The sequence below is a fragment of the Loxodonta africana genome, chromosome 8 (genome assembly GCF_030014295.1).
Source record: "Loxodonta africana isolate mLoxAfr1 chromosome 8, mLoxAfr1.hap2, whole genome shotgun sequence".
NCBI lineage: Eukaryota > Metazoa > Chordata > Mammalia > Proboscidea > Elephantidae > Loxodonta > Loxodonta africana.
In genome coordinates, this window is record NC_087349.1 from 9,446,416 (window position 1) to 9,467,884 (window position 21,469).

The window sequence follows — 21,469 nt, forward strand, 5'->3', positions numbered from 1 at the left end:
AAATTAGAAGCAGCCATGATGATCCACCTCTTTGCACTCATGCCGGACTTCCGGCCTTATCTATAAGAGGGAGACAGCCTGCATGCCTGCACTCTGGACGCCGTCTCCTTGCCTACTCACAGGCGTCTTTTGTGTCATCTCTCGTCTTCATCGTCATCAGTCTTTCCGTTTCTACTAGATGGTGTGGCGTTTCAAAGCATCTTTCTTATAACACACTATTGGCAGAATGTTGGCCATCGTTGAATCAAGGTGGAAGGGATATGGGTGTTAATTGTACTACTATTCCTCCAACTTTTCTATATGGTTAGAATTTTTATTGTTAATTGTACTATTCCTCCAACTTTTCCATATGGTTAGAAAAGTTGTGGAGGGGCCCTCCCTTAACTCCACTTCTCCCTCCAGCCATCCCCTCGCTCCTCTCCTCTCCTTTACACCAAGCCCCTCACGCAGCTGGTGGCACACTCTCCTGTTTCCCTGGTCCCCTTCTCTTGGACTCCGTGTCAGGTCAGTCAGGCTTTTGCCCCGGCCATATCTCTTAATAAGGTTACTGCCTGCCGCGGTGTAGCTAGGTTCAATGGTAAAATTCCCAGTGCTCTATTTGAGCTATCAGAAACATGGGGTGCAGTTGATCACACCCTTCTTCTTGAAACATGTTCCTTAACCCCTTGCTACTCAAACTGGGATCTGAGTAGCATCCACAGCACCTGGGGCATTTTAGAAGTGCTGAAGTCCAAGCCCCACTCCAGGTGTACTGAATTGGAGTGTACATTTTAACAAAACCTTCACGTGGTTCATATGCGTGTGGCCAGAGTTTGAAAAGCACTGCCTTAAAGCATGTTCTGTTGGTTCTCCCCCTACCCTCTGTCACCTCCAAGAGCGCCATTCCCATGGCCATCTTTTCAAGTCTTGGGGCTGTAAATACTGTTCAGGTATCATCTCTGTGCCATTGTCCAGCAGTGCATTTCCTCCAAACACCAGACTGAACAGCCAGCTGTCTACACTTGATATCACCATTTGATTGTTTAGTGGGCATCTCAGATTTCATGGGCCCAACTCTGAGCTCCTCATCCTGCCTCCAAGCCTGCTCTTCCTACGTTCTTTTTCATCTGAGTAACTGGCAGCTCGCTTCTTTCAGCTGCTTCTGTCTGCCATTGTGTGGTGGTACTTTTGTCCATATCCCACACCCAATCTGCCATCAGTTCCTGCTGGCTTCACTCAGAATGAAAACCAGAGTCCTTGCCATAGGTCTTTCTTAGCCCAGTCCCCAGCCCCACCTCCCACCCCTGCCTTTCCTGATACCTGTCTGAACTCATCCACTGCCCTTCTCCCATCAGCTCACGCTACTGCGGGCCTCCGGCTCCCTCTTGCTCTTCTTAGAACACAGAGCACAGGCCTGCCTTAGGGCTTTGTCTTCAGGAGCCCCTGCCTGCTGTGTTCCTGTCCCATGTCTGCATGACTCTCCCTCGCCTACCTTGAGTCTTTACTCAAAATGTCACCTCTGAAGAGGCCCTCCTTAGCCTGAAATGACAGCCCCCTGCAACCCAGCATTTTCTGTTCCCTGCCCCTGCTTCTTCCCTTACACTTATCGCTGTGTGAGCTGCTGTTTATTTTACTGTCAAGAGCTTAACCATTTAAACCACACAAACAAGTAAAAAAAAAAAAATGCCTTTTTTATTTTTTGTCTTATGCACTGAAACATAAGCTCCCTGAAGGTAGAGATTTCCTATCCTGTTCACTGATTTATCTCTAGGGCCTAGAACAGTTGTCGTTTAGCACACAGTGGGCTTTCAATAAGCATGTGTTAAATAAATGAAATAAAAAACCCATCAGGAATCCATTTTACAGGTTAGGACCTAAAACATAGCGAGATGATGTGATACCTGTGGTCGTGTGGCTAGAAAGAGACAGAGTTACAATGCAAACCCAGAGCGATGGGCTCAAAGCCCAGGTCCTTTCCACTGGGCCTCTCTGGTCAACTTCCCTGAATCCCTCGAGACCTGCTTGTCCCTGCTGAAAAATTGGAACTTTTTTTTCTTGCCTGTCTCACAAAGATTATGAAATAAGAAAATTTATGTAAAAATACTCTGAGAACTTTAACATCCTGTACATGTACAAAACAGTAGTAGTAAGTCTGTGTTTTCTTATAGAAGTCCTATAGTTTTAGGTCTTGATCCATTTCAAGTTAAATTTTGTACCTGGTGGGATGTAAGAGTTGAGATCTTTTTTTTTTTTCTCTCATATGCATATCCACCTGTCCCATTTATCTGTGGTCAGCTGATTTTTTTCAGCCAAGGTACAAAGGAATTCATGGGGGAAAAAAATAATCTCTCTGTATAGAATAAAATAAACCTTAGCCCTTACCTCATATAAGACATAAAATTAACTCAAAATGGATCACAGACCTAAGACTAAAAACTAAAATCTAAAACTTCTAAAAGAGACGTAGGGCAAAGTTTTTGCATCCTAATAATAGGCAAAGATTTCTTAGACCCAAAAAGCAAGGACTGTAAAAGAAAAAAAATTAACATATTGGACTTCATCAAAATCTTAAACTTCTGCTTTTCCAAAGAAACTGTTAAGAAAATAAAAAGACAAGCCACAGGCTTTAAGAAAAATCCTGCAAAACACATTGTCTGATTTTTAAAAAATTATATTCAAAGTATATTAAAAACTTACAACTCAACTCTGACAAAATACTCACTGAGAAAGTGGGTAAAAGATTGGAACAGTTTTATTAAAGACACTACGTGGATGGCAAGATAGTACATGAAAATATGTTTAACATCTTTTGACATTAGGGCAAGGCAAATTAAAACCACAGTGAGATAGGACTACCTACCCAGTAGGATGACTGTAATCCAGAAGACCAACAATACCAAGTATTGGCAAAGATGTGGAGCAACCAGACCTCTCACACAGTGCTTGTAGCGTTTGAAAACGGGGCAGCACTTAGGAAGAGTTTGGCAGTTTCTTTTAAAATTAAACATGCGCTTACGTAATGAGCAGTTCTCATCCTACCTACTTAACCCGAAAGAAATGTAAACGTATGTGTACACAAAGACCTGTACACAGTGTTTGTAGTATCTTACTCATAATTGCCAAAAACCAGAAAACATCCCAAATGTCCAACCAGCAAATGGACCACTTATGGTATAACCATACCCCAAAAAACCAAACCTGCTGCTGTCGAGTCGATTCCGACTCGTAGCGACCCTATAGGACAGAGTAGAACTGCCCCATAGAGTTTCCAAGGAGCGCCTGGAGGATTTGGTTAGCAGCCGTAGCACTTAACCACTACCCCACCAGGGTTTCCGCTATAACCGTACACTGCGATATTCATGTCAACAACATCAGCTCAGAATCATCACTCTGAGCAAAAGAAGCCAGACATAAATGAGGACCTAGTATATGAGTCTATTTCTGTTCAATTCCAGAAAAGGCAAAACAAATGAATAGTGACACAGAACATCCGGGGTTTGAGCCTGGAGATTGGGGGTGTCATTAATCGCAAAAAAAGTATGAAGGACCTTTTTGCAGTGGTGGGCACTCCTTATCGTGTGTGAGGCTGGTCCTTTCACAGGTGTATGCATTTGCCAGAACTCATTAAACTCTGTTAAAAACAGGTGCATTTGTGTTGTATGTAAATTACACTGCAATTGTTAATTTAAGTGAAAGAAATTGAAAAATCGAAGTAAAAATAGAATTTAGGCCACCGTGGAGCACAACTGAAAACGTGTGAACTCCACCTACTGGGGCTCTAACGATTGTGAGGGTGATAAATATTACCAACTGCAGAAGGGCAGCAGACTGCCCTTCCCTTCCATCTTTCTCATTTTCCACATTGTAGCTGGGGAGGGGGTGTGGAGCATCAGTGCGAAGGGGGACCGTGATTACACTGGGTTTCGATGGAAGAACGTGTGGTGAGCACCATCATCCGTACCAGTTCCGTCAGCCACTAACTTCTCCATAGTGACCAGAATGTCTGAGGAGCGGTCCACCTGGCTGCCTGAAGCCCATGACCTTATGCAGAGTTGTGGAGGATTAGGGAAAGAGGTTGAAGTGTGAACGTCTCAGCAGACCGGTTCTGTGGTTTTAGGAATAGTGGAAAAGAAAATAGCAACAAACACCCGTGAGACAGACTGGTCCATCAGGCAGGTGGTGCAGCTATAGTACTTGAATTTCAGCAAGGCATCTCAACGGTCTCGTGATGTTCTCGAGAGTCAGATGGGGAGATGTAACTGAATGACAGAATGGAACCAGGCTTCTAACTGGCTGCCTGATCACACCTGAAGCTACGGAGCCGCCCTCCTTCTGCTCTTGAGTATGAATGGCATACTTACAGATACCTTAGATGAGAACCTCACTGGCATGCTGATTTTTTAAAAGCTGTTTTTTTTTTTTTTTTATAAAATAAAACTTAAATTTTTATAAGCTAAAGTTATAGGCCATGTCTATAAAACTGAATTTAATAGGGAGAAATAAAAGTCCTATCCGTGCCCAAAAAAGATGTAAACGTGCTGCTGGCACCGAATCGTGGTGACTCCATGCCCAGCGAATGTCTCCAGGGCTATAACTGGATATCAGCAGGAGGCAGCGGGGCGTCTGTGGCTGCCATGATCGTCACAACAATGGCTGGTTTAATACATTCCTTGCACCCACAAGGGAGATGAAGATGAGACTCACTCTAGCTTATGTTGTTCAGTCAAATGGAGAGCATTGTGTTTACTTTGGGCATCATACTATGCTCTGAAATGAGTGTTGGATAAAAGCATGAAAGATGTAGCGTAGAGATCAAATTTTACTAGGTGATTTCCCGGCTTTAAGATTAAATGATTCATCAGGTGAACTCTTTTTCTTCCAGGAAGGAGACTCCTGAGAGGAACCCATCAAGAGCATGTGATGTTCATTTAGTTCATAGCATGTTTATTCTTTTCTAGTACTTTTGTAAACTGGTGAAGCTCTCCTTTACATCTTAAAAAGGCAAGAAGGAGGTCAGCTCTAACTGGTCCAAAGTGTCATCGGTAGCAAAATGAAACTGATTTATTCTTGTTCCCTTCCCTCCCCCAACCAGTTATTATGTGATTTGTGTCATCTTCCACTATAACTATATTTGGCGCTTAGGAAACTCTATCTTAGTGCCAGCCCACGTGGAATTGTATAGGGTAGTAATTTACTCTGAAACAGTTATGTAGGGATTGCGGTATGATACTCATCCCATTTTCCCAGCTAGGGGAATCGAGTCTCCCTTCCCTCCAACCTTCCATTATCCAGAGCTGGATTTCTACTCTTTTGATGCTTTTATTTCAGAAATGTTACAGAAAGACTATTAAATGAGATAAAAATTAGGAAAACAGTTTGTAAGCCATAACGTATCCACAGGTATAAGGGTTGTTATTATTTTGAGTTGCAGCAATTTGCAGCTTTGGGCTGTCACGGATTTATACACTCCATCTTCCTCTGTAGTGATATCAGTAGCTCAGTAATGGTATGTCTGTCCTGTTCATTATCTAGCATGGTCCTGGTCACAATTCTCTCCTCAACCCTCCAGTTACATTTCTATCTTAGTTTTGCTTCATTTCTTTGCATCAAACTTGTTGAAAAGATTGACACCATCAAGAACACCTTTATCTTCCCTTCTTTTAACTTCATCATGCTGCTTGTTTTCGTTTGTACCACTTGCTTGTGTTTTTAATCTCAGAGAAGGACCCTCTTCAAAGGTCTGCACCTTGGCTGTGTACTAGACCCCGCAGCTCTTGACTGAGGACGCAGCTCCATTACCAACACCATCATAATTTATCCCTCTTCCTTTTTAGTGGAGACAGGTCTCCCCATCTTTAAAAAGCTTTTGGCCGAGACCCACTTGACTCCTTTTGTTGTATGTTTCCTTGTCACTGCTGGAGTTGTAAAGCAGGTGGGACCTGTAAGGACATCGCCTTTTCTTTGTATGGAAGACGGAAGGTGTGATGTAGTAAAAGGAAACAGCCGGAGGGCAGGACAGGGTGAAGACTGAGATTGACTGTAAAGGAAATGAACAGTGGAAGGGGGGTGAGAGAGTAATGAGAAGAGGTTCTTTGCATAAACAGTAATTTCAAATGAAAACTCTCTCTGAAAAATAGTTCCAAAACCTTGATCTCTGGGAGAAGTAAGGAAGTTTAAATGAAGGTCAGAGCACATAAACAGTGAGCTCAGGTTATTTGCAAATCTATTAATACCACCCGTTGCATCATTTTGATTGTATAATTTAGATTTAAATTCCCCTTTTAAGACTGTGCTTCGTTCTTTTTTTTTTTTTATTGTGCTTTAGTTGAAAGTTTACAGCTCAAGTTAGTTTTTCATACAAAAATTTATATACACATTATGCTATGTGACCCTAGCTGCTGTCCCTGTAATGTACCCGCACATTCCTCCTTTCCACCCTGAATTTCCCGTGTCTAAACTTGGTTCTTAATGGTCAGTGTCAAATTTCAGAAGTCTCATATCTGTTTTCTCCAGTATTAAATGAAGATAAACTTGACGGGAGCATTATACGCACCTCATTGTATTTGCTTCAGCAGACATGTACTGAATACTTGCTACACACCAGGTGCTGTACTAGGCATTGGGAATGAACAGAAATAAGCTAGACATAGCTTTTTCCTTCAGGGAACTCAACTATAGCAGCTGGTAGGGATAACGTAGGTAACATAAACTTACCATTGATGCTAAAACTGACCCAATGTGGCCATCCTAGAGGCAGTTTTAAAACGGTATTTAAGAATATATGATATTGTCTTTAAAAATGTTTTTAATGTATCAATAAAACTTTCCTATTCTGGTGGAGTTTACATTCTGAGTGGAAAGTGAACTTGTTAGATGCTGCCGAATCGGTTCCAACTCATCACACCCCTACGTACAACAGAACAAAATGCTGCCGGGTCCTGTGCGGTCCTCATAATTGTGAGGTGAATGTAGGCACATGGAAACGGATGACTCACACTGTCGTTAAAATAATTACTCCGTGATAGTTGAACAGCGAGAGATCACTTTCAGTTGGGTAAGTCACGGGAAAGCTTCATCCAGGAGTTAGAATTTGGCCGGCGGCCTTAGAGGACGGGTGTGAATCGGCGGAGACTAGGACAGAAGCTAACTTGGGGCAGAGCGGTGGAGGGGAGCACTGAACACAGAGGTGGGATTAAATATCCAGGTGAATTTAAAGGGCATGAATACGTATGCTCCGGCTCGACTGAGAGAAAGGTTTGTATTGGTAGGTAGTAAAAGACAAATCAAAGGCTCTTACTAGAATACAGGATTTTGGCTGTACAGTCATAGTATGTTCCTATAACCACAAATTCAGGTATAATCTATTTAGTATTATGTACAGGGGTTATCACAGTGTAACTGCTTTTCTACAGTTTGCGATTATGTCATGATTCTAAATAAATCTTTATACCCCCTCAGTATGTCCTACAGCTTTGGAGGCCGGAGTCCTGTAGCCCTACTCAGGTCAAATCATGTTTTGTTTTTCAGTTACTTACACGCCAAGTCAATCATCCACAGAGACCTCAAGAGTAATAGTATCCTTCCTGAGATTTGTCTGCGAAGTCGGACAACAGCCCGGCTTTGTCTCCCGCGTGTCTTCACCCTCTGTAGAAGCAGCCTCCGCGCTGAGTCTGATACACTGTAAAGGGAACGCATAAGTGGTTTGCGTGAGAATGTAGCAGAACAGGCTGCTAAGACCTGCTTTTGGTTTCTGAACGATTGGAGCACTACAAGAAAGTTGTCCAGAGTCCTTATGGTTACTTGTTTGCTTGCTGTCAGCACTATAAACCTGGTAGTTTCGTAGCTATCTACTGGCTTCTGGCTGTTGGCTCTCTGACCTTGCTCAGAGGTAGCTGAGCTGTAACAAAGGCTCGAAGTCATACAACACGAGGTGAGAAAACAGAATGTATCGTCCTCTTCCCTAAGCCCAGACTAAACTCCTTTCTGCCAATGTCTGCTTCCCAGTGAAGAGCCCTGCGGCCTTCCTCCCCAGCAGGGCCAAAAAGGCTCTCGGGCCCACGTTTCCCAAGCCTACGGGAACAGGCCGGTGCCTCCGCAGACTTGGGATAGCCTCTCACCACTTCTAGCACATTTCAAGCCCTGAAAATCTTAAAAGCAGGTTGTGTCAACTAAATAGAAGTGATTATTTTTAAAGGCTATCATATTCCAGAATTACAGAAGTTAGATGTCTTACCTGAGATTTTCATAGTGCTTGCTCTGATGGGAAAATGAAATCTATTGTTTTCCTTTACTTACTGTACCTCAGATATATTTCTTCATGAAGACCTCACAGTAAAAATAGGTGATTTTGGCCTAGCCACAGTGAAATCTCGATGGAGTGGGTCCCATCAGTTTGAACAGTTGTCTGGATCCATTTTGTGGATGGTAAGAATTGAGGCTTTTTCTCCATTAACTAAATTTTGGACCCTGAGATGCTGCTGAGTTACTAGAAAATCGTGGAAGGTTCCAGCTACTTACTGCATGTTGTAGTTCCCAGAACTCACAGGAGCCAGTGCGGATCTGGTCTTTTATGTAAATAGATTGTAATTTTTTTCCCTTTTCTTTAAAAAGAACATTGTGAAACCAGTTGAATATATTTTAAGCAAAACAATATTTCTTATAAACATTGTTTAAGTTTTGTTCAGAATTGTCTGTTTAAAATATTTTGTGTTCAAAATATTCATGTACATTGTTTAAAAACCAGGTACACCTTTACGGAAGGTGTTGCCCTCCAGCCATTCATAAGGTTTTGCCGCGAGAATGACTCCTTCAGAGAGAGGCTGTTTCAGTCTTATTTAAGCCTAAATTGGGAAGTTACTTCCTTCAGACTAGAAAGAACCTTACAATTGTGGAACAGCTGGGAGAAGAAAGACGAAAAAAATGAGAGCTGGCTTTTTAGCACTGCCAGCCTTATGCGGCCCTGCCTGGGTAGCTCTTTCTTTACTCTGATTTCTGCTTTATGGAAAGAAGAAAAAGACATCCTGGAACAAGAGAGCCAGGCCTTCTGTGGAGTTACGTGACGACCCTGAGGGAGGTCTGGGCCAGGGCTTCTGTGGAGTTACGTGACGAGCCCAAGGGAGGACAGTGCCACAGAAGCCGTCCTCCGGGCCAGGCGTTCTCACCGTGTGGCTCCAGTACCTCTAGGAGCCGTTCAGAGGTCCCTCAAGGTCTTCCCTGTGTGAGATCCGAGCGTCTTCACAGTCTTCAAGCAGAGCAGCACGTGACAGCAGATGGAGGCAGAAGGAGAGGGCCCAGCTGAGTGCTGCTGAGCCAGGCACTAAGAATTGCAGTACTGTTCTTCCTGCTAACCTTTTTTGTTTTGTTTTTGAAAATGTGGTTATTTTTTTTTTAAAAAAAGGGGTGATCTGTGTTAACATGTAACGGCATATTATTTTTTATTGAAATGAATTAAATCTTTTAACAGGTTCTCAATTAAGTTTTAGTATGATAAATATCCCAGATATAACTCACCTCAACAAAAGCTCTTTGAGATTCTGGGTAATTTTTAAAAGCAGAAGAGAGTTCTAAGACCAGAAGGTTTGAGAACCATGGCTCTAAACTGAATACGGGATATCCCCGAAGTCTTCCTGCAATTTCAAGCTTTAAGTAGCATCACCTGCATGAAGACTTCGGGGCACCCTGCTGGAAGCAGATGAGCTGCAGGGGCCTTTAAAGCCACATTTGCCTACGTTCCCTGAGCTATGTGTGGAGCCCCTGGAAGGGAATCCCCAGGTGGGATTCAGAGGTAGTCAGGGTAACCCCAGGGTTCAGTTAAGCTGTGTTGACTTGTCAAAATAAATTGAACTAGGTGAGTGACAGGGCCGGAGGGGGACATTGGACTTAGAATCTGGAGACGTGTGTCTCAGTGCACCGTTTGGCCACTGACGTGCAAGTTTCCTAATCTCCAGTTCTCCTTCTGGGAAATGGTGGGTTGGACTAGTGGATTTCTAGCACCTTCTATTTCTAAGAGTCAATAAGTGGAGCTAGCTAGATACTTTGTAAATCCTTTAATGTATGTTTACCTGTTTTAATAAATAGTTATAAGTAAGGGGAGACTAATGCACCTTTATAACCTGGATCTCAGGCTCCTGTAAGGCCACACCCTGTAAGGAAGATGGCAGTGTGTCCTAAGAAAGGAGGGAAAGCAGATGTGAAGTGCTGAAATCGCAAGGGCTGAGATGATGAGGACACAATTGTCACGGTTTGAAGTCATGTTTATTTTGACTCGTGTGAGAAAGTCAGGCTCAGTCAAGTCTCCAGGTTTGCCCTTCCTCTTTCAGAAACCTTCACTGATACAGTTATCAGATTACCAAGTTTTATGTTTTCTTTTTGGCTGATACCTGGGTAGATGGGTTCAGCCTTTACTCTGACACGCTGAGCCCTAAGACGAGGAATAGCCAGTGGTGCACATCCCTGCTGGGTAAATCCTTCCGGGTTGGTACTGCCTGCAGAAACAAATATGGAGGGGAGCGTTTGGTCAGCACTTAGGTTATGTGGTCTTCTGAGTTATTTACAGTGCCCTTCTCTACGTTATTTCATTTACGCCTTAGAGGAGAAAAGGAATTTGTGGGAAGTTTTACAAAGTAAATCGCTGAATTCACTGAGGATCACTCATACCTTTCTTGTAAACAGATGGCACGCCACCTCTCCTTAAGCCCCTTCCAAAAACACGGAGGTAAAATAAATTTGAAAAAGACAGTCCTTAATATGATTAAAAAAAAAATTTTTTTTTTCAATGGATTTTTCATCCTGTCCCTCACGCAAGTTGTATTCAGGCTTTGAAAATCATTGTCTGCATTGTGGCAGCCTCTCAGTCTTCTGGCTTGTTCATTACATGACAGTTGATTGTGACTCATTTTGTACAGTTTTTCATCCGATTATATTAAATGAAGTGCTAAAAACAACTATCAACAAAATGTCTAGGATAAGAGCATGTAAGTACAGTTCTGTCATCAGGGCCTCCCCTGGCCTCCATCACCATCCTCAGCCTTGGCTGTACAGTGGAATCATCTGGAAAGCTTTAAGGACTCCCAGTGCCTGGACCCCACCCCAAGGTGCTGATGTGATGCCATAGGTCCAGGTGTGTTCTGGGTCAGCACTGAGAGTAGTGGCAGGTGGTTCTGGTCTCAGCTGAGGAGTCCATTGTGGCCAGTACGCAGGAATCTTGTCCTTGGTCCTTCAGCCTTTTTTTGCAGAGTCAGTCCTGGCTTTGGTAGCAAATTGATGTTTTTATTAATCTCCTACAATTTCTCCAATTCCTTCCAAATAAGGCGATAAGGAAGATGGAAGGTGAAAGAGGAAATCCTTCGAGCTAATATTTAACCAACTATTTATTGTATTTCAGCGAACAGCCAATAAGAAATCTAGCTGTGGAATGTAGTGACTCAAATGTGTGAAAATACAGCAGCTATGATGTCTGTATCTTTGCCCAAGAAGCAGCAGTAGCAGCAGTACCGTCTTCTACCACCTCTGTCTGCTGCAGTTGATTCTGCTTACAGGCACCTCTGGCATGTCTGCCACTGTGGGAAGCAGGAAGGGGACTTGAGTTTATCAGTCTTGAAATTCACCCCACCATGTCACATACCCCGATGAGGAGAATCCTTGGCCAACAGGAAAACTTAAATTCTAAGGCAGCTACTGCCGTAATTGGGCTGTTCCCGAGCACCCCCTCACCACACACCTAGTCTTGCCTTCGGGAATCAGGAATGGAAAGTGAGAACTGATTCCTGATAGAGTAAGTCCTGGGAGGAGCTCAAGTGGCAACGAAGGTGTTTTGTGCCGGAAGAGGATGGCCGGCAAAACTGTAGTGTTGCGTCATGGAGTCTCAGCTAACACTGCTTCATTCAGAGTTTACAGAATAAGGCCGCTTTTTCCTGAAATTTTCTTCATCAGTTTTCTTTCTTTTATCATTAATAAGAGAATTGATTATGTACTAGATGGGTGGTTTAATGATTAAAAACATTGCTTTTGGAAGTGTAGTTGTTTGATTTTTCAGTCTTTATTCAGTTGAAGTGAAGAATAAACTAGAATATCTTTCTTTTTATATTCTAACAGGCACCGGAAGTAATCAGAATGCAAGATAAGAACCCCTATAGCTTTCAGTCAGATGTGTATGCATTTGGGATTGTCCTGTATGAACTGATGACTGGACAGTTACCTTATTCAAACATCAACAACAGGGACCAGGTAAATATTGACCATCTCTTAGTGTTTGTTTTACCATTTGTACAACGGCTCCAGTTTATTTGTAGAAAAGAAGTGCCAAGTCTTGGGTAAGCATGAGGATAGATCCCTTGATCGTTGTGACCAATTTTAGAATTCTTTTGTATACGTTTGGCAATAAGAACAGCAAGTAAGACCTTTCCTTGAAATAGCAATCTTATCAAGTGTAACAAATGGGGTAAAAGTCCCAATTTTCTGATGAGAAACTAGAGACACCACAGTGAAGGCACCTGTGGTTTCTAGTCCAGGAAGCAGTGAAGAGCAAGTGCTCCACTGCAACATCGGACTTCGTGCCTGGCACCTGTAACCTGGAACCTGTAACGTTGCTGCCGGCAGAGCAGGCGCTCTGCTGAGCACTTCCTTAAAGCATACCCTTCCAGAGCTACCAAGGTTGCCTCATGTGGTTTACTTTTCCTTTTTAACTAGATAAATGGAAGGAATGTCACGTCATGCTGTAATTTTTCCATAATGAAAAATCTAGTAGGAGGAGAGTTTTTTCCTTCTCTTTTCCCTAAGTTCCTGTTTCTGTCCCGGAGCTTCCAAAAAACGCCGACATAACCTCATGCGGTTCTCTATCCAGCCATGTTAAATTCACTTAGGCTTATAAAATTGGCCAGGAAAAGTGAATTGTCTTTACTGAAATGGATTGTATACCTCGACATTAAGAAAAAAGAGAAAGAGCAGTAAGGCTACTCTTAACATAATAGAAAACAGCTGTTGACTCCAACTGTGAGCAAAGAAAAATCTAGACTTTATACTACGGTGGGCTTCAGAATCACCTGGTGATGCTGGCGCTGATTCTGGATTGGACTGGGGCCCAGCCACCTGCATTTTTAATCGTTTCCCAGGCAATTCTGAGACAAATCACAATTCTAAAGAACTTAAAAAAAAAAAAGTGACCTTTTCGTGGGTTTCATCGTAACCTCCTAACCTAATGTATGTAAATGTGCAGTTTTTTAAGTGGTGCGTGTGTGTGTTGGTTTTGGTCAGTGGCTCAACTCTCATTCTCTTTGGCGATGGCTGTGAGCGGGTTTCTCACTGAGGCCTTCAACACTGTGTGATGTTAGAGAAGTCATTGAGTCGTTTGTGTGCTCTGTATACACTTGTTAAGTCACCATATGGCCCCTGCCCGACATTGTCCTTGGACTTTAGGCTCTGCTTATTAATTTTGTAAATTCTGAATGATGCTATAGTTAGTTATATATAACTGACAAAAATATAAGTTTCAATATTTATACACAAACTTAGAAGGCAAAGGTTTTTTTGGAAATGTGTGTCTTAATGAACGCTGTGAGGCTTTTCTTTAACCTTGAATTAATTCATATGTTGTGGTTGTTAGTTGCAGTTGAGTTACGTCCCACTCTTGGCGACCCCGTGTATGCAAAGTAGAACTGCTCCACAGGGTTTTCAAGGCTGTAAGCTTTCAGAAACAGATCGCCAGGCCTGTCTTCCGAGGTTCCTCTGAATGTGTTTGAACCACCAACCTTTTGGCTAGTAGTCGAGTGCTTAACCATTTTGGGGCCACCCAGGGACCTTAGGAGGTATCAAATTGTTCAGGTTTTTATTGGGCTTTGTTACACAGATGTGGTTGACCAAGCGCATGGCTGACCTTAGTTCCCAGCTCTCCAGAGGTTGAGCTGATATTAGTGACCCAAATCCCCCACTGTAAGTCACATTTTTAGATTAGACTATCTGGCGGGCCCCAAGGCCCCCAGATAAACAGAGACACTCTTATCAGGCAGAACATTCCAGTGGCTTCAGCAGTCATCTCCCAGGAGCCAGGGGCAAAGGCCAGACCTCTTTGGGCAAGGTTAATTTTTTACTATGTCACTCAAGTATTTGAATTCATTCTTATAACATACCAAAAATCACATAGTAGCTCATCATTAAAAATTATTTTAATGATCTATCAGCTAACAATTCAATTTTATTGAAAGCAAAGCATTGGAAACCATCTGGCTTGCAAAGGAACTTGTTACCCATTCGTTAGATCCCAGATGCCAGTGCTTGGAGCTGCCCCTGTGGTGCCCCAGTAGCCTTCCCACCCTGAGGCAGCGTGAACTGTGTTTAGATTCCCTGTGAGTACAAGGTGTGCCTTTGTGGCGTGGGAGAAGGGCCCCTGTGCAGGCAGAGAGCTGGGGAAGGGGATAAGCTTTACACCATCCCTGGAGTGGTTCTCAGACAGAGAGCTGGGGAAGAGGGTAAGCTTTACACCGTCCCTGGAGTGGTTCTCAGGCAGAGAGCTGGGGAAGGGGATAAGCTTTACACCATCCCTGGAGTGGTTCTCAGGCAGTGAGCTGGGGAAGGGGGTAAGTTTTACACCATCCCTGGGGTGGTTCTCAGGCAGTGAGCTGGGGGAGGGGGTAAGCTTTACACCGTCCCTGGGGTGGTTCTCAGGCAGTGAGCTGGGGAAGGGGGTAAGCTTTACACCGTCCCTGGAGTGGTTCTCAGGCAGAGAGCTGGGGAAGGGGGTAAGCTTTACACCATCCCTGGAGTGGTCCTCAGGCAGTGAGCTTTTGGAGAAGAGAATATTCGGAAGCTGATAATCTGGAAGCTAACTCCCGGAAAACTGCCGCGTCTGTACACCTCTTAGACACCTCTTGGAGCGTCTTCACATCACCCCGGGGATACTCGCCCTGCTTTGCAGACCATGGGGTACATGGCTGACCTGCTAACCGCTCGCCCACCTGCGGTGTGTCGTACTGCGGTGGCTCATGGGCTGCTGGGAAGCTGGACGCTGTGCCACCAGTATTCCACATACCAGCAGGGTCACCCACACTGGACAGGTTTCGGCCAAGATTTCAGCTCCCAGTGACTCCTGTCCTCTGGAGAACATCTGGCGCTCAGATTTGCTTTACCAAAAGCTCCACTGGCATTCCCAGAGCAAAAGACCTTAAGATGCAGGTGCCAGAGTAACTGCTAAACGAGGTTAACCTTTGTGGGTCCTGCTACACGTATACAGAGAAAGGACTTGGCAAGGTGCCCACCAGTAGTGTTCCCGTACATTTGTATTTTTAAGAAGTGGCACCATAGGGTCTGTGTGTTAGGATGGCCACCCTGCCCATGGAAAATGGGCTGGATAGGGGGAGACTGGAGAGCCCGGTGGGGGCCCAGGGCCGGAAAGACAGCCCACTAAACGTGGTCCCCAGTCTGTGTCTTCCAGGTCTCGATGTGCCAGCCTGGGGCCTTCTGCCGTTGGTGAGTGTCGCGGACATGTAAAGCAGACATGCTCACCAGGGCCCAGTTTGTCCAGTTGTCCACGTCTGTATTCTCCAGATCCCTTAAGGTTGCATGATTTGCCCTTTTTTTTTTTTCCTTCTCAGATAATTTTTATGGTGGGACGAGGATACCTGTCTCCAGATCTCAGTAAGGTACGGAGTAACTGTCCAAAAGCCATGAAGAGATTAATGGCAGAGTGCCTGAAAAAGAAACGAGACGAGAGACCACTCTTTCCCCAAGTAAGAAAAGGCTTTATGCAAAATCAGAAACCCTGGTGGCATAGCGGTTAAGTGCTACGGCTGCTAACCAAAGGGTCGGCAGTTCGTATCCACCAGGCACTCCTTAGAAACTATGGGGCAGTTCTACTCTGTCCTATAGGGTCGCTATGAGTCAGAATCGACTCGATGGCACTGGGTTTGGTTTTGGCACTGAGTTTTATGCAAAGCCTGGTAACAGTCACATGCAGAATTTTAAGCACCTTTGCGGGTATGGTTTGTGTTTTGAGGGTCGGATTCCACGTGTAGACACCAGAGAAGCAGACTCATAGAGGCTGAGCAGTGGCAGCCTGGACACTGGGGTCCTGATTCAAACTACTCAAAAAGGCTTTCTTCCATCCTGCGGTTCCCAAACTTTTCTGGTCTCAGAACCCTCTTACACTCTTAAAAAGTACTGAAGACCCCAAGGAGCTTTTATGAATTACCATGTTAGAAACTAAAAAGCCTTAAGAATATTTATGACTCTATGTGAACATGAAAATAAACCCATCACATGTTCAAAAAACATTTTTATGAAAATAATTGTGTTTTCTCAGGTGCAGGCCCTCAAGGGTAGTAACTTTTTTTGTACCTCAGCGTCCCCTGCGCCTCCCTCCGTGTTTGTGTTCTTGTGTCTGTATGAGTTTCTTACTCTGCGGGGCTACCCACTGTCCCTCTCACTCCTGTGCCGCTTGTGGTCCGGGGGGGTGGGCCCTGCCCTTAGTCAGACTTTACTCCCAGCTGAGTTCCTTTAAAGAACACAGTGCTGTCAAGGCTGTGTTCAGGAATGGCTCTAGAGTCTTCATTTACATATATGTGTCTTCTTCCAATAGGTATAGAATGACCAGTGGGTATAGAATTAGGCTAAAATGTTGTTACTCTCTGCTCCACAGTTTGCAACTCCTGTAAAATGTGAACAAAAGCTAACTGTGGGTTATTTCTCCCATTCTGTTCACAAGGATAAAAGATACAGTGGCTTGGTAGTTTTCTGTTTTGTTTTTTTTTTTAAGGAGAAATATTTTTCTTCAAATATTTCCCCAGGCATTTAGGGTAACACTGAAAAGTATGTATGATGCCAGGTGCCTTCTTGTAACATATATTGGGGCTCTTAAAGATTTACACCACCCAGATTTTCACTCTTCTTTGTTTTTGTTTGTTTTTAGATTCTTGCCTCTATTGAGCTGCTGGCCCGCTCATTGCCAAAAATTCACCGCAGTGCATCCGAACCCTCCTTGAATCGGGCCGGCTTCCAAACAGAGGATTTTAGTCTGTATGCTTGTGCTTCTCCAAAAACGCCCATCCAGGCAGGGGGCTACGGTGCGTTTCCTGTCCACTGAGGCCACTCGGTGGGGGGGGGGCGGGGTGTCAGCCGGCGGGGCACGAGGAACGACCACGTGCACGCACTCACACGTCTGTTAGGTTGGATAGGGCGTTCTTGTTTTAAAGAGGTGCACCAAAGAACACTGATTTTTTTTAAAGATGGGATTATAATTTTTTCCTAATCTGAAAGTCATACTTAGCATTGGATTTTCAGCATCTGAGTGTGTTTAAAATACACCAACATTGCTAAAAATTTGCAGTGCCTCTTCCAGAGGATTTACTTCTTATTTCGAGTTTGTTTGATTTACTTGAGTCTGTTAAGTATTGTTTCCTCGATGAAACTTTTCTCATCAGCCATACATGTGACAAGCCCCAAGGTTGGGTGGGGACAGTGGGGCCCGGAGGGAGGTGAAGCAAACGGACCTGTCTGAGGAAGACACCAGGTCTAAACCATCCTGGTTTTATTCTTAACGTTTTTTCTGTAACTGTTTTTGGAGAGTTTGGATGTCCCTTTTTTCCTTAAAGCAGTAGACTGAATTGCTTTTTGTAAATAACGTGGATAGAGATGACCAGAGTTTTAGTGCTGAGGAGCGGCATCTTTGACATAAGTTTCTGAACTTTGAATTTTTAGTGGGGAGAATGTTGTGAGTTGGAGCTCCTGTTAGATAATATTACTTTGTGTATTAAAGATGTCTTACACATGGAAAGTCGAATTTCCTTGCAAATGCATTGCCCCCCGCCCCGCCAAAAAAAGCCTCACAGAGTTCTCTGAGAACCTGCAGGTGTGTCTGTTTTTCTTTTAGATAACTGGTTGCCAAACAGCCGGGTAATAGATTTTTAAAAGTGATTATTACTGTATACTTATCTCTCATGGTACATATCTGAGCAATTACCTTGTCGGTGTCTCAAAAAATTCATGTCCCCCTGTACTCGTTACCCGGCAAGATTCTGCTGATTCCGAATGGCTGCTGTCCTCCTTTTTGCATTCCACAGTGTGAAGTTACTTGCTAGCGCTTTCTTTCCAGGGCTTGCATTTCGGTGGCTTCAGTGTGATAGTTAGCATGTTGTTACTGTGACTCGGGGGTCAGAAGTGAAGGCAGCGGCGTGGACTTCTCAAGGCTGCCTTCTCCTTCCGAGCCAGCCTCTTAACTACATCGTCACTCAACACTTTGCATTTGTGGTGACTTAAGTATGGCCAACAGACAGACGCCATCTGCGTAAATGCTCCCTTCTTTGAAGGCAGTAAAGGAGAAAATTGATGAGACTTTAAAATAATGCTAATTTAGTTGTTCGGTACCACCAGTTAACTTGGAAATACTTCCTTCATGTGAAGAGGTTAGGTTTCGTGCAGGGAAATGACTCAGTAGTAATCATGGCACACCTTTTCCCCTCACATGGGCAGTTTAAGATAAGGAATGCCATCGTGTTTTTAGAAATTGATTCATGACTTGCAAGGACATTTCTCATATTTTAAAAAACAAAAATAAGAAAAGGGTAAAAGAATGTAACATGCCAAACCTCAAAGTGCATGTTTTCTAAATCCTCCCATGAAACTAAAGATACGATTATTAGTAACTGTTAGATGGGGTTTAATTTATTCGTAAATGGAATAGCAAGCATGATAAGTTTTACAAAATAGACTCGGTCTGTGGAATGCTCAAAAAATCTGCTAGAGCTGTTCCTGTGATTTCCCAGTCTGCCTGCGTCACTTGTATCTTCCTTTCTTCTTCCACTCCCTTCATCCCCGCGCCACCCTGCCCAGGGCCCCACTGTCCGCCCGTCTCCTCTTTCCTCCTGCCCCAGGCCCCTTTGCCAGGAGGCATTGCTGAGCTCTAGAGCTGCTCAGAATCTCATGGTGCCTTCGCGTAGACACTCTGGGGTCTCCAGGGCGTCTCCCAGTAGTTCTCCTCTCCCTTCAGACTGGAAGAACAGGAAAATACAGCAGGTCAGATGTTTAGATAGCATGGATCTAGAGACGTGGGAAACGTAAGAGTTGAATCACTTTTGTATAGTAACTTACTTTCTGTTTTGTTTTTTGTTTCATACTAGCTTTAGGTACACTCTTCCAATAAAGAAAAACGTTATTTTTCCTAATCCCATGTAGAGGTAGGAAACCTTGGTAGCGTAGTGGTTAAGTGCTGTGGCTGCTAACCAAAAGGTCTGCAGTTCAGATCCACCAGGCGGTCCTTGGAAACTCTATGGGGCAGTTCTCCTCTGTCCTGTAGGGTCGCTATGAGTCAGAATCAACTCGACAGCCGTGGGTTTGGTTTTGGGTTTTATGTGGAGGTAATCTCTTTGACTAGGGAACCGACTGCTTTTTTCCTGAAACTTGAGCCTTCTTGTGTTTTCACTAAAGTTGGTTGCTTTATTTATGAGGCAACCTTTTTATAAAATATATTTCACATTTTAAAAGTTTTACTAGTCAATCATGAGAAATGCTATTTGTCTTCTTGATTTTAAACAATTTGGGCATCACAGGATTTAATCAAATGCTTCAGGTTTGTTTATTTTAAGATACTACAATATTGAACTAACCATTTAAATACTAAATGACTAGTTAAAATTATTCCCTCTAAAATAGTGACTTTAGCTTATCCGCTTAAATGGCCTTTCTCTCAAGTGGCAATTTAAGGGTATAATCCGACTTTTTTTTATAATAACATGAAACGGTTACTTCATGACTAAAACATTTTGTCAGTTAATTTGACTAAATATTTCACCTCTCCTGTGACCCTGCCTCTAAGAATTGGAAAAGCCCAGTGGATCTGCCAAAACAACCCTCATCCTTCTGAAGCGGCCTTGAAGGGCTTCAGGTGGCGCCACCCACACTTAACAGCAGTGACTGATCCATGCAAAAAAGCATCCTAGATTTTCCACAGCATCTTTTATCTTTAGGGAATTATATCAAAATATATGTATAATAGCCGCTGGAATAGTCAATTCTGGAATAAAGGGTACTTATTTTTTTATGTGGTAATAATTTAGAACCAGTTAATAAAGCCCTAAGCTTTCACATTAAACAAACAAACCATGATATTTGAGGTGTCTGAAACCCCCAGGTCCTGTTTTGAAAGTCTTCTTCCCAAGTGTTCTCTGCCCTGTTCTTACATACAGTCAAGTGGAAAATGGAGCTTAGGTTATTCTCAACCAGAAAGCGGGGAAGGTGTGTCACTTTGGCCTGTAATTGATTTTACCAAGATTCTCAAAAAGTCATGAAGCCGATCTGAGTGTTCACACCAAAGAGCTTCACACAGCTGGGGTGGGGCGGGGTGTCCCCAGATGTGCAAGGAGGAGTAGGGGCAAAAAGATTTTTTCTCCAAAGTAGATCCGTCACTTGTTGCTCCCGTTTTCCCTGAGGTTTCTCCACACCTTAGGGACATACAGTGAAAGGTTTCTACTTTCTTAATCCCTAAGCTGTGAACCCTTCCCCCCCACCCCCTCAAGCCTAGCTGTCGTAGGAAAAGCAGCAGACTCTGGAGGGAGGATTCCCAGTGTTCGCTTATTTGTATTTGACTGGGAGCTCATTGATAAGATTTTGTGCTTTGGGGAGTTGTTTTGTTTGCTTTTATTTTGAAGCTAAAATTTAAGTTTGGGGAATAGAATACTATTCCAAAAAACTGGTGTATCTAAGTGCTACAATGAATAGGAAACATTTTCTGAAGGTTTTTTTTTTAAAGCATTTTTTAAATTTGTTTTGCAAGATGTGGCTTAGGTTTTATTATTTTCTGATATCCCCTCAGTGAATGAACTCTAGCTGTTGTTTATAAAGGCTTCTGTTAAGTAAATCCTATTTTCACATTGCCTTCCTTTAATGAGATTTAGATTCTGCTAGATAGAGTGATTATTCATAAGAATGTTGCAAATCACTTTATCTAAAGAAATGTTTTAAAATACTGAAAATAGCAACCCTAACAACATAATGTCCTTGGACCGTAAGCCACAGACATGGGAATGTCTGTGTTTCTAAAGGCTCTGACAACACGTGCGTCTCCCGTGACTGTGCGCACGGTGTTTGCTCCCCAAGGCTTAGTGACGTGGCTGTGGTTTTTACATCAGTGCCAAGCTCCGGATCCTCTAACTTTAAGAGGATCCTTTTAACTTCACCTTCTCTTGACTTTGTCTCATCACTTACACTTGAGGAAAGGCCTAGTGGTCTGCTTCTGTAAAGATCACAGCCGGGAAGACCCTATGGAGCAGCTCCACATGGGGTCTCCGTGAGTCACAGGCCGCCCCGGTGGCAGCGAACAACACTTGCTGACTCTGATTTCATGATACCCCAGTTGGTTATTTGTTGGGTGGAGAGGAAAGCATCACTGTCTGAAGTCCCATTAATAGTTATATTCGAGTGGGAAAACAAATCCTTAATTACTGAAAACTGTTCAGAGACTTTCTAACTGGTAAAACCCTGGGCTTTGGAGTCAGAACCTGGCTTTGAA

At 43.5% G+C, this 21,469-nt stretch overlaps 1 protein-coding gene across 4 annotated transcripts in view; it reads left to right on the plus strand.

Annotated features, from left to right (window-relative positions):
* Positions 1-21,469, plus strand: part of BRAF (B-Raf proto-oncogene, serine/threonine kinase) — a 144,693-nt gene that overhangs the window by 114,936 nt on the left and 8,288 nt on the right. For all 4 annotated transcript variants that reach the window (XM_064289637.1, XM_064289634.1, XM_064289635.1 and 1 more), the window contains 5 exons: positions 7,507-7,553; positions 8,285-8,403; positions 12,073-12,204; positions 15,564-15,698; positions 16,877-17,030. In XM_064289637.1, the coding sequence (XP_064145707.1) occupies positions 7,507-7,553; positions 8,285-8,403; positions 12,073-12,204; positions 15,564-15,698; positions 16,877-17,030 (587 nt within the window). The remainder of the gene's footprint in view (positions 1-7,506; positions 7,554-8,284; positions 8,404-12,072; positions 12,205-15,563; positions 15,699-16,876; positions 17,031-21,469) is intronic.